Source organism: Dipodomys ordii, unplaced genomic scaffold (genome assembly GCF_000151885.1).
Source record: "Dipodomys ordii isolate 6190 unplaced genomic scaffold, Dord_2.0 Scaffold2, whole genome shotgun sequence".
Taxonomy (NCBI): domain Eukaryota; kingdom Metazoa; phylum Chordata; class Mammalia; order Rodentia; family Heteromyidae; genus Dipodomys; species Dipodomys ordii.
The window spans coordinates 246,437-258,816 of NW_012267218.1; the positions used below are offsets into that span (position 1 = coordinate 246,437).

The following is a 12,380-nucleotide window of genomic DNA, read 5'->3' on the forward strand; positions in this document are numbered from 1 at the left end:
CCCGTGGGCCCGCTGCCCTCCCCCGTGGGCCCGCTGCCCTCCCCCGTGGGCCCGCTCCCCTTCCCCCGTGGGCCCGCTCCCCTCCCCCGTGGGCCCGCTCCCCTCCCCCGTGGGCCCGCTCCCCTCCCCGGACACCCTCCTTGCATGGAGCCACCCCATCCCTAGGTGGCCCGTCCTGCTCACCCCTGTTGGAGTGGGCCCTCCCCACTCTCCCTGGTCAGACCTCTGGACACCGGGGGTCCTCCCGCCCTCCCAGGTGACTCTGCGAGCTCCACCTACCTGAAGAGAGCGGGGCTGTGGGTCCAGCCTTGGACTGCAGGCCCCTGCCCATGCCTCCCTTCCCAGATCACCCTCTCCACCCAACAGATAGCCTGTGTGTGTGCCCCTAGACACCCCCTGTCCCTGACTGGACAAGACCTCTCCCCCCTGGCCTGGTGAGAAGACCAAGGAGGCCAGGCACTGGTGGCTCACACCTGTCATCCCAGCTACTCAGGAGGCTGAGATCTGAGGATCACAGTTCAAAGCCAGCCCAGGCAAGAAAGTTCATGAGACTCTTATCTCCAATGAACCACCAGAGAACCAGAAGTGGTGCTGTGGCTCAAGTAGTAGAGCGCTAGCCTTGAGCTGAAGAGCTGAGGGACAGCACTCAGGCCCAGAGTTCAAGCCCTATGACCAACCAAAAAAATAAATAAGATGACCAAGGAAAAGAAGGCCTTTGCTCAGAACATCCTCTCCCACGGGTCCCAGGACCCCACAAGCCTCTGACCAGAACCAACAGGGATCCAGAGCTGGGCAGGCAGTGTCTCTGTGAAGAGGGGGGCCCCTCCCCTTCCTCTGGCACCATCCAGGATTTGTGGAGATTTGTTTGCTTTTGTGCTCATTTGATGTCTGTGGTGGAGCGCTTGCCCAGCATGCATGAAGCCCTGGGTTCCCTTCCTCAGTACCATATACACAGAAAAAGCCAGAAGTGGCACTGTGGCTCCAGATAATCAGCAAAAAGCTGGAAGTGGAGCTGTGCCTCAGGTGGTAGAGCATTAGCCTTGAGCTAAAAACTCAGGGGCAGCATCTAGGCCCTGAGTTCAAGCTCCGAGACCATCACCAAAAGCAGAGAGCACTGGGTCACTGCAGGGTTTAGGCAGATAGGTGATCAGGGGCTCAGGACCCATGCACAGCACCTATGGTCCCTTCCAGACTCTGGCCAGTAAACCAGCTGGGTCCTGAGACCAAACATGGAGAATCCCAAGGAGGACCCAGACCATCACAGCATGAGGTGGGAAATGCTACTGGTTAGCAGATGGGAACTGGAGCTGCCCAAACTGCTGCCAGATGCAGGCCAGGGAAAGCAGAGGCCCTGGGAGGGCTGCGTGGACTGTCATAGGCAGGAAGTATTAGAAGTGGAAGCATAGAAAGCAGGTGGTGATATACTGCAAAGTCTCCCCAAATGGGCGGAAGACAGAACAGTGGACACAGAGCTAGCCTTCGTGTGCAAATGTGGCATAACAGAATCTCTTCATCACTAACTAGGAATTGTCATCCCAGCATCTGCCTCCCTCCCGGAGAGGACAGGCTCCAGCACAGCAGACTGCGTAACCTCCCCAGTGAACACACGAGAACCATTCAGCCCCCGCTACTGAAGAGAGGCCCGCTGAGGAATGGCTGCCAGAACACAGATCTAAATTCCAACCCAGTGCAGAGTGGCATTTACCTCAGAAGAGGTAGGAAGCTGGGCGCTGGTGGCTAATACCTGTCATTCTAGCCACTCGAGAGGTTAAATCTGAGGATCACAGTTCAAAACCAGGAAAGTCCATGAGACTTATCTCCAATTAACCACTAAACAGCCAGAGGTAGGGCTGTGGCTCAAGTGGTAGAGTCAGTGATGAGGCCCCAAGTTCAAGCCCCAGGATCAGCGCACGTGCGCGCAAACACACACACACACACACAAGGCAAGTACCTAGCACTGGCAGGTAGACCACTCTGCTTTATCTACAGACTATAAAGAAGGTAGACTGACAACATCACCTGACCTTAACCTGGCTCCAAGGCAAGCAGAAGCTCTCAGGCAGTGGTAAAAGGGACTAAGAATTTGTCCATTTGGTAGCAGAGCAAAAGACATTCAGGAGAGAGGAGTGCTGCCATACAGAGCAGGCTCAGGAAGTGGCGCGGTGACATCATTTGGTTCCCCAAATATCGGTGGAAGGAAGGGCACAGGGCAGGTGGGGACCTAGCAGAGAAGAGAGTACCCGGGAGGTGCAAGAGACTGCCGCAGGAGTGCTGCACTTCAAAGAGCACAGGCCTAAGCTAGGTGCTCAGATGCACATGAACAAAACAGCACAAAGGAATGAGGCACGGGTGGCTGGCACCTGGCATCCTAGCTACTCTGGAGGCGGGGATCTGAGGATCGTGGTTCAAAACCAGAAAACTGGAAGTAGGGCTGTAGCTCAAGTGGTAGAGTGCTAGCCTTCAGTGAAAAAGCTCAGGGACAGTGCCCAGCCCCTGAGTTCAAGCCCCAGGACACACACCACACCACACACACAGCACCAGGAGAAAATGAAGAGCTGTAGGAAGTCACAGGCAGCAAGAGAAAGATGCTTGAATTACTAAAGGGAGAAAGGCCATTTCAGGGTAGGACAAGTATAAAGCAAGTAAACTGACTCATTCAACTGTTATTTTCCTGAACCCCTGCTTCGTGCCACAAACCGCTGTGGATGGGCAAGTTAAGGGAACAAAGCTCTGGCAAGTGTACCCCCAGCAGGAGGGATGAACAGTGCAGGATGTCATGAGGTGCTGAGTGCCTCCCAAAAGCAAGAACAAGGGCGCAGCCACCATGCCGAGGGGCCCTGCTTATCTGGGGAGGGCAGGGCAGGAGGCAGAGGCGAGCTATACTCTGAGGCTGCCACCCAGGGGCCAGGGGTCAGTTGGCAGGCCCAGCTCCCCTGCGCAGGACCTTGTTGGGCTGTGGGTATTTTGGCTTTACCTCTGGAGGCTGGGATCATCTGAGCTGACTGTGTTTCCAGGGATCCTGAGGCTGCCGCGTGGTGAGGGAGGCTGCCCAGCACAAGGCTCGGAGCATAGGACCACAGAGAGTACTCACAGGCTTCAGGAATGTCTCCAAAATGACAGCTGAACCTGCGTGGGAGAGGGCCACAGCATGTTCTAGAAAATCAGGCAGCATGATTCACACTAAGGCCTCTCTGTGTGCTCGTTACTGAACTTCAAAGGTTAACGGGACCTTTTTTTTTTTTCTTCTTCTTCTGAAAAAGCCTGTGTCAGACCAGCTATCTGGTTTCTCCAGCACCAGTCAAAGCCCCGACAGCCCTGAGGAAAACAACCCTAACCTTTCCCCAGCCATGCTCTCACAGGTGTGAAGGCCTCAGAAAAAAACATTTTCTTAGAATTTAAGTCCAACAGTAGAAGTTGGAGAATGTAAGTGGTCCAGATCCTTCCTCCCTGGCACAAGAGTGCTGGCCTGATAGAATCACTTTTGCCAGCCTGAAACACTAGAGTAAGTGCCAAGGTGCAAAGATGGGACCAGGCCGGGTGCCGGTGGCTCACGCATGTCATCCTAGCTACTCAGGAGGCTGAGATCTGCGGATTGCCATTCAAAGCCAGCCCAGGAAGGAAAGTCAGTGAAATTCTTATCTCCAATAAACCACCAGAAAACCAGAAGTGGTGCTATGGCTCGAGTGGTAGAGCACTCACCTTGAGCTGAAGAGCTGAGGTACAGCACCCAGGCCCAGAGTTCAAGCCCCACAGCCAAAAAAAAGATGGAACCAGCCTCACCTCACCAGTCAAGAGCCAGAGCCGGAACCATCCGAGTACAAGCCAGCCGGAGAGCACGTGTACCACCCTTCATGCTATTACATGAGCAAGCTAAGAGAATCTTTTAAATTTGGGGGAAGAAGTCATTCGATAGATATTTTTATTGTTGTTGTTGGTCGTGGGGTCTGAACTCTGGGCCTGAGCACTGTCCCTCAGCTCTTCAGCTCAAGCTAGCGCTCTGCCACTGGAGCCACAGCGCCACTTCCAGCTTTTTCTGTTTATGTGATGCTGAGGAATCCAACCCAGGGCCTCATGCATGCAAGGCAAGTGCTCTACCACTGAGCCACCTTCCCAGCCCATCAATAGATTTTTCTACCTTAAATACAAAGTAGTTCTATGTGTATTTTCCATCTTTTTCCGTATGCCTTAGAAATGGCTGATCAAAGGTGGAAGAGTTTTAAGGAAGAACATATTTTTAATTATGAGCAAGCAGTTTTGTAAGTCAGCTGGTTTCTATAACGGGCAGTGCTGGACATTCTGCGGACCCTTGGCGGTGCCAAGAACTACATCTCCCAGGTGCCCCGGCAGGCCCCGTGGTGCGGGTAGGCTCCATGCTCCTTCGGCTGCCACGTACCAGCGCCCTTCTGCTTCAAGTGTCCAGAGAGGCTTCTGCTCCCCTCCAGAGTCACCAGCTGAGTGAGTACTGAGACCAGGGAGGCCGAGGCCAAGCAGGGAAGCCATCACATGTCCCTGGCCTGTGACTGGGTCAGGACAGGACAGCCCAGCCCAGGAGCCCACAGCCACTCTGTCCCACCTCAGGCCTGCACGCACTGCCCCTCCCCCACCATGGAGAGCCGCTCTCACTGACAGGAGTCTGGGGTCAGAGGCTGACCTGAGGGCCGAGGAGGCATGGAGGCAGCCTAGAAACATGAAAATCTTGCTTCACTGTCTACAGGCAGTGTGCTGCCCATGCAGAGGCCAGGGACTGGGCTAACCCCTGCTCCCCTCAGACAGGTCACCATCTGGGGGTTCCCTGGCCCCTTGTCTGGCTCAGGCCTTCACAGACCTTCCTCTATCCCTGGGCCTCCCGGGACACTAGACAAGGGTAGGACTGGTGGTTACAGGGAGCTTTCTTGCACACTGGGGGACCTCAAGTAGCACCTGGTCTCTGCCCAGTAGATGTACATAGCACCTGTGGAAAGGACCATGCTCCCCTTTCCAATTTGCCTCTGGGGCCTGTCAGTGTGACATGTGACAGGGCAAACAGGAACTAACGTTTACATCAAACTGGAGGCTTTTCTGTGGCCATTGGGTGAGCCCCGCCACATCAGTCACAGGGACACCCTAAGCATCGGGGTGAAGGCAGGAGGGTGGGGGAGCAGGGTCCAGGAGCCCCTGGGAGCTCAGAAGGGCAAGGAAGGCTCCCACAGAAGCCTCTAGAAACCAGTGCTGTCAATACCTCCTCTAGCCTGGGGAGTCCCACTTAGATTCCCAAAGCACAGTAAATATATACGTGGTTTTCTAGTGTTTTTTGTGTTTTTGGTGCAGTGGCACTAGGGATTGAATGGGCTGTCTCCTGCTTGCAAGACAGGTGCTCTACCACTTGAGCCACAAACCCAGCCCTGAATTCATATTCCCCCCCACACACACGGGGCTTGAACTCTGGGCCTGGACGCTGTCCCTGAGATCTTCAGCTCAAGGGGAACACTCTACCACTTGATCCACAGCGCCACTTCCAGTTTTCTGTGGTTAACTGGAGATAAGAGTCTCACGGAGCCAGGCACCAGTGGCTCACACCTGTAATCCTAGGTATTCAGGAGGCTGAGATCTGAGGATCGCAGTTCAAAGCCAGCCCGGGCAGGAAAGTCCATGAAACTCTTATCTCCAATAAACCACCAGAAAACCGGAAGTGGCGCTGTAGCTCAAGTGGTAGAGTGCTCGCCTTGAGCTGAAGAGCTGAGGGATAGTGCCCAGGCACTGAGTTCAAGCCCCACAACCGACAAAAAAAAAAAAGAAAGAAAGGAAAAGAAAAACAAAAGGAAGGCACAAGCCAGACACTGGTGGCTCACGCCTGTAATCCTAGCTATTCAGGAGGCTGAGAGCTGAGGATCACACTTCAAAGCCAGTCCAGTAGGAAAATCCATGAGGCTCTTTTTTTCTTTTTCTTTTTGCTTATGTGGTGCTGGGGAATCGAACCCAGGGCCTCATGCATGCAAGGCAAGCACTCTACCACTGAGCCACCTTCCCAGCCCTCCATGAAACTCTTATATCCAATTTAACTCCCCCAAAAAGCCAAGTGAAAGTGCAAACCCTGAGTTTAAGTCAGTACCAGCAAAATAAAAAAGGAAATCTGACACAAGCTGGATGAACTTATTCAGTGGAATAAGCCAACCACTAAATGCTTGAAGATGAGTCCAAATGTATAAGATCCCTAGAATCATCACACTAATTGATATAGTAGTTAACAGGAGCAGGGAGGGAGAAGGGAGCTACTTAACTGGGTAGTTTCAGGCTCACAAGATGGAAAAGTCTTGGAAGTATGTTTCACAACCATGTGAAACACTCAACATTACTAAACAATAAGCTTAAAAACAATTAGGGGAGGCCAGACACCGATGGCTCACACCTATAATCCTAGCTACTCAGGAGGCTGAGACCTGAGGATCACAGTTCAAAGCTAGCTCAGGCAGGAAAGACCGTGAGACACTCATCTCCAATAAACCACCAGAAAACCAGAAGTGGCACTGTAGCTCAAGAGCCTTGAGCTGAAGAGCTGAGGGACAGCACCCAGGCCCAGAGTTCAAGCCCCACAACCAAAAAAAGACAAACCCCAAACAAACAAACAAACAAAAAACAGGGGGCTGGGAAGGTGACTCAGTGGCAGAGTATTTGCCTAGCATGAATGAAACCCTGGGTACCACATAAATAGAAAAAGCTGGAAGTGGTGCTGTGGTTCAAGTGGTAGAGCACTAGCCTTGAGCAAAAGAAACTCAGGTACAGTGCCCTGTACTGAGTCCAAGCAAAACATAAAATAAAATAAACCACAAACAAAAACAATTAGGAGGCATGTAATCCCAGCAATGTGGAAGGCTAGGTAGAATGAGATATTCTGGGTCTGACCCAGGCAAAAAGCCTGGCCCCGTCTGAAAAAGCATAGAACTGGCTCAAGTGGTAGAGCACCTGCCTAGAAAGCTTGAGGAGCTTGGATCAACTCTCTGTAATGGGGAAAGGATGAGGGATGGAGTATAGCTCATAGTTCAGTGGTAAAGGTGTGTACCGTGTACATGAGGGTCTAGGTTTAGTGACCTCAGAAGAGGAAAGTGGAGGTTTGACAGTTCTGCAGTGAAGGAAGGCAATGGGGAACAGACACCAGGAGACCACCTGCAGTCAAGTACCTAGAGCAGGCCCTGCCCTGAACGCCCAGAGGGGGCCACGCTGAGGCGTCCACAAGAATGGCATCAAGTAGGGCTTCGGGATGGAGTTCTCATGAATGACATCAGCTCTCTTAGACAGGGAGCCCAAGGAACGAATTCACCCCCTCCCATCCCAGGGGACACAGCAGGAAGATGGCTGGCTGGTGTCCGTGAATCAGAAAGCAGGCCAACTCCACACTGAATCCGTCAGGATGTTAACCTTGCACTTTCAGCCTTCAGGATCATGGGAAACATGTTTATATGCTATCTAGTATGTGATGTATTTTACAGCTGCCCAAACTAATGACGACAGATCAATGTTTTTGATACCTTCAGACCTCTGATCCCAAGACTCTGAGACAACACCTTTCTATAAATCTGAAAAAAAAAAAAAGTGTAGTCCCTAGGTCCCCTTTACTTTTCCCCAGACGTTCCTCTCTAGGGAAAGCAACCAGCCCTAAAGTAAAGGCCATCAGAAGCCTTCCTGATCATGAATGCCAGTGAAGCCACCTGCTCAAGATGCCCTCTGACACACAGGTCTGGATCACCAGTGTCTGTGCAATCTCTGAAATGGAGAATTTGAAACAGCTCGTGGAAGATGAGAGAAACTCAAGCAAGAGGTCACAGGAGCCGAAGAATTTAGGCTCCTGTCATCACTGCTGTTCTCAAATGTGGCATGTGCTCCTGTAAAACGGGAGCAGAAAAAACCTCAGATGGAAGTATGGTGCAGTGCTGCTCCAACTCTTTTTTTTTTTAATTTTATTTTATTTGTGAACATACTGTACAGAGGAGTTACAATTACATGGGCATCCAACTCTTTTTTTATTTGTTGGTCATGGGGCCTGAACTCTGGGCCTGGTGCTATCCCTTAGCTCTTCAACTCAAGGCTAGGGCTCTACCACTTGAGCCATAGTGCTACTTCTGGCTTTTTCTGGTTATGTGGTGCTGAGGAATTGAACCCAGGGCCTACATGTATGCAAGGGAAGCATCTACCACTGAACCACCTTCCCAGGCTTGCTCCAACTCTTTTTTTTTTTAGGGGTATGATCGTGGGGCCTGAACTCTGGGCCTGGGCACTGTCCCTCAGCTCTTCAGCTCAAGGCTAGCAGTCTACCACTTGAGCCACAGTGCCACTTCCAGCTTTTTTTTCCTGCTTATGTGGTGCTGAGGAATCAAACCCAGGGCCTCATGCATGCAAGGCAAGCGCTCTACCACGGAGCCACCTTCCCAGCCCCTGCTCTAACCCTTAACCCCGTTCATGTGGTTTGAATTATGATCCTCAGATCTCAGCCTCCTAAGTAGCTAGGATTAAAGGCATAAGCTACCCTGAGCAACTCTTATTTCCAATAAACTACTCAGAAAGTCAGAAGTGGTACTGTGGCTGAAGTGGCTAGCCTTACACAAAAGAAACTTAGGGACAGTGCCCAGGCCTTGAATTCAAGCTCCAAGATTGGGTGGGGGGTGGGGGAACTGAAGGACTAGAGGCATGTCTTAAGCGGTACAGCACACGCACAACCTTGAGATGGTCCTGATTTCAAACCCCAACACACATACATCCAACAGGCACATATGTATAGTAATTTTATTTTATGCCAGTCCTGGGGCTTGAACTCAGGGCCTGGGCACTGTCCCTGAACGTCTCTGTGCTCAAGGCTAGCACACTCTTCTACTTGAGCCACAGCGCCACTAAGTCACATTCCCAGCCCCAGTAGTGTTATCCGTCCGACCAAATCCCAAATTCAAAGGAAGCTTGCCCAGTTTGACAAAATTCAATGTGATCTGATAGGAAGCTGCTTACAGACCATCACCCTTATTTAAGAATATTCTTGAGATCACGCCCCCTCATTCACACACACATTGTTGGGTTTGGCTTTCAGTCCACTCTAATGACATCTTTCAGTTGGAACATTTAGTCCATTCATTTGCCCAATTAGAAGACCTCACAGCAGTTTTGTGTCACCCTGTCTTGTGCTATTTGTCTTATTTTCTGTCATGTCATTAAAAAGAAATTTTTTCTTGGCCTTGCCGTGCCACTTCTTATCCCACCCCCTCCCTTTTAGGACACAGTTCTTGCTCATCACACGTGCTCATCAGTCAACTGTGGACAAGCATCTCCAAGCTACTCTCAAATAACCCCTGAACTTACAACTCCAACAGGGTTCCCAACGCAGCCCAAGGTTCAAGCTCCACAACCAACATTAAAAAATAAAACGGGGCTGGGAAGGTGGCTCAGTGGTAGAGCGCTTGCCTTGCATGCATGAGGCCCTGGGTTCAATTCCCCAGCACCAAATAAGCAAAAAGAAAAAAGTAAAAAATAAAACGGCGGGCTGGGAAGGTGGCTCCGTGGTAGAGTGCTTGCCTTGCATGCGTGAGGCCCCGGGTTTGATTCCTCAGCACCAATAAGCAGAAAAAGCCAGAACTGGCGCTGTGGCTCAAGTGGCAGGGTGTTACTAGCCTTGAGCTGAAGAGCTGGGGGAGAGCACCCAGGCCCAGAGTTCAGGCCCCAGGACCAACAAAAAACAAATATATTTGTATATGGTAGTGAAAAGTGCAGATTCGGTTTTAAAGGTGTCATAGTTTCAGTGGCTAGAGAGAACAAGATTCGTCCTACTGCATTTTCTGCCTGGTTATTTTAGCATATGAAATTAGTGAGTTACTCATGCCTATGTATTTTTTAATTGGCCTATATAGATTATTTAAAGTAGGCTATATTGCTGTGAATAGTGCATAATTTCACTTTCCCTATCCGTGTGCATATGTGCGTGTACGTGTGTGTATATATATGTATATATATATATATATATATCAGTAAGGATTGGTGTTCAGAGCTTTGAGCCATGTCTGCCCATTGCTGCACTGATTACTTAATTTTTTTGTGTGTGGTACTGGGAATTGAATTCAGTGCCTCAGGCTTGCAAGGTAAGTGCTCTACCACTTGAGCCATAACTCCACCCCCTTTTTGCATTGGTTATTATTTTTTTGCTGTTACTGGGGCTTGAACTCAGGACCTGGGTACTATCCCTAAGCTTTTTGGTTAAGGCTAGTGCTGTACCAGTTAAACCACACCTCCATTTCTGTGTGTTGTGTTGTGTGTGTGTATGTATTTAATTGAAGAATCTCATGACTTTCTTACCCAAGCTTGGCTTTGAACCAAGATCCTCAGATCTCAGCCTCCTTGGCCTTGCTAGGACTGCAGACATGAGCCACCAGTGCCCAACTTCATGCCTAGTCTTGTCTCTGCTGTCATTTTACTTAGAAACTTCTGCATTCATGTTGGCCAGACTGGAAGCACAGGACTGTGGCTGGATCTCCACCTGCTGTCCCCAGATGCCTTAGACTCCCTGCTATGGTGGGTTCCTTGGTCCCTGGCCTCAGCCCAAGGGTGCTGTCTTCTGGAAGCACTTGTTTGGCACCATGTATGACACTGTGGGCCCTTGTAAGAATAAGTAATGGCTCTAGGGGTTCGGGCTGAGAAAGGAGGGGTGAAAAATTCATGTCAGCCAGCCAGGGGCTCCATCGGAGGCAATGCCTGAGACCTGAACAAATGGCAGTGAGAAGAGCTGGAGAAGAGTGTCCCCCAAGGGACCACCTACAGGACAGGCAGAGGGAGCAGTGTGGGCACCTTCAGAACTATAGACAGCAGGGTTGAAGAGCAGTGGAGGGAAGGGATGCGAGAACTTCACACAGGAGCCAACCCCAAAGAGGTGTGAGAGTGGCAGAAATAAATGGCTCCCTTGTCCCTAATCTAGGACCTGCTATGGATCCAGTGTGTCCTCTTGGCCCTGACTTTCAGCCATAGAGTGCCTTCCCCTCACCTGTCTAGGATGGAAGCTATGCATTTGCTTTTCTTCTTCTTCCTCCTTCTCTTCCTCCTCCTCTTCCTCCTCCCTCTTTCTCTTCTTTTTCTGTTGATGTTGTTGGTTGTGGGGCTTGAACTCTGGGCCTGGGCTAGCCTCAGCTCAAGGCTAGTGCTGTACTTGAGCCTCAGAGCCACCACTGGCTTTCTGGTGGTTTATTGGAGATAAAAGTCTCACGGACTTTTCTGCCTGGGCTGGCTTTGAACCATGATCCTCAGATCTCAGCCTCTTGAGTAGCTAGGATGACAGGTGTGAGCAACTGGCACCTGACTTCTGCTTCCCTTCCTTAGAAAAACTCACAACAAGCAACGTTTCTGTGTGCTTACAGTTGACGCTGCTCATCATGAGATGGCCTCACGAAAGCGGATGCAGGGCCCCCAGTGCCTGCTCTTGTAGCACCAGGCAGGACCTAGAGGGCACAGAGCAGCTGTGCAGGCAGCTCTACCAGCCTCTTCATTTGCTTTTCGTTTTGTTTTGTTTTAGCCCAGGCTGGCTTGGAACTCACAATCCTGCTTGGTGCTGGTATTTGCCACCACCACATCCTGCTTTGTTCACACCTGTGTCCTCAGAAGCACCCATCAGACACAGACACACGAACGCATGGCTTAAGGGTTCCCCATGTGGCCCTGGATGCACAAGCAGGAGGGGTCAGAAACTGCATCAGTAGCCCCTCCCCTCCTGCACTGGTCTCCTGGCAGGGGAGCCCACCCAGGCAGCTCGTTCCCTCGGCTCCAGGAGCACCCCACGGCCTGCACGTGCCTGTACCTCTCGTGTGCTCTGAGGTGGCCAGGGATGCGGTCAGGGCAGAGCTGCTGTGGACATTTATGTGATGGTGCCTATTGGTGGGGAAGGCGCTGTCCCTAACCTGGGGGCCTTACTCCCCCTGTCATTCAAGGGTGGGTGCACGCCCTGGGACAGCGGAGAGGGCTTAAGCAGGCTGTCCAGACCCCTCCCTGCTCTCAGGCCACATCTCCATGGTGCCCAGAGCAGGAGAGGGACGTAAGGCCGCCCTGGGGCCGAGCCAGGAGGGTGGGGCAAGCAGGTCTCTTCAGCCTTCCCTGAGTCCCACGAGGGCCCTTCTCAGCGCCTCCCCCAGTCAGTCCCCCGGGGCTGGGTCCTCCGCTTACCCAGTCCTGTGTCTGCAGTTCCTGCCGGTTGCTCTGCGCGTCCGGCGGGCCTGCGGACCCGCCTGGTGGGGAAGCTAACTGTGAGGTCTTCTCCTGGGGGAGGGACTTCCTGTGGTCCATCACTGCCCTCGGGAGGCCCAGGCCTGGAGGGCCGGGAGCCCGGCTCCACCCTGCCGACTGTGACCTCACCGCGCGCGGCCCCACGTGCCGGCCCCGTGACCTCA

General features: G+C 52.0%; 1 protein-coding gene across 1 annotated transcript in view; it reads right to left on the reverse strand.

Moving 5' to 3' along the window:
• Positions 1 to 12,276, reverse strand: part of Mta1 (metastasis associated 1) — a 60,168-nt gene extending 47,892 nt beyond the window's left edge. The window contains exons 1-4 of the mRNA XM_013012698.1: positions 12,157 to 12,276; positions 11,908 to 11,938; positions 11,535 to 11,655; positions 11,388 to 11,438 (exon numbers count right to left, since the gene is read on the reverse strand). Of these exons, the coding sequence (XP_012868152.1) occupies positions 11,388 to 11,438; positions 11,535 to 11,655; positions 11,908 to 11,938; positions 12,157 to 12,276 (323 nt within the window). The remainder of the gene's footprint in view (positions 1 to 11,387; positions 11,439 to 11,534; positions 11,656 to 11,907; positions 11,939 to 12,156) is intronic.
• Positions 12,277 to 12,380: the final 104 nt, after the last annotated feature.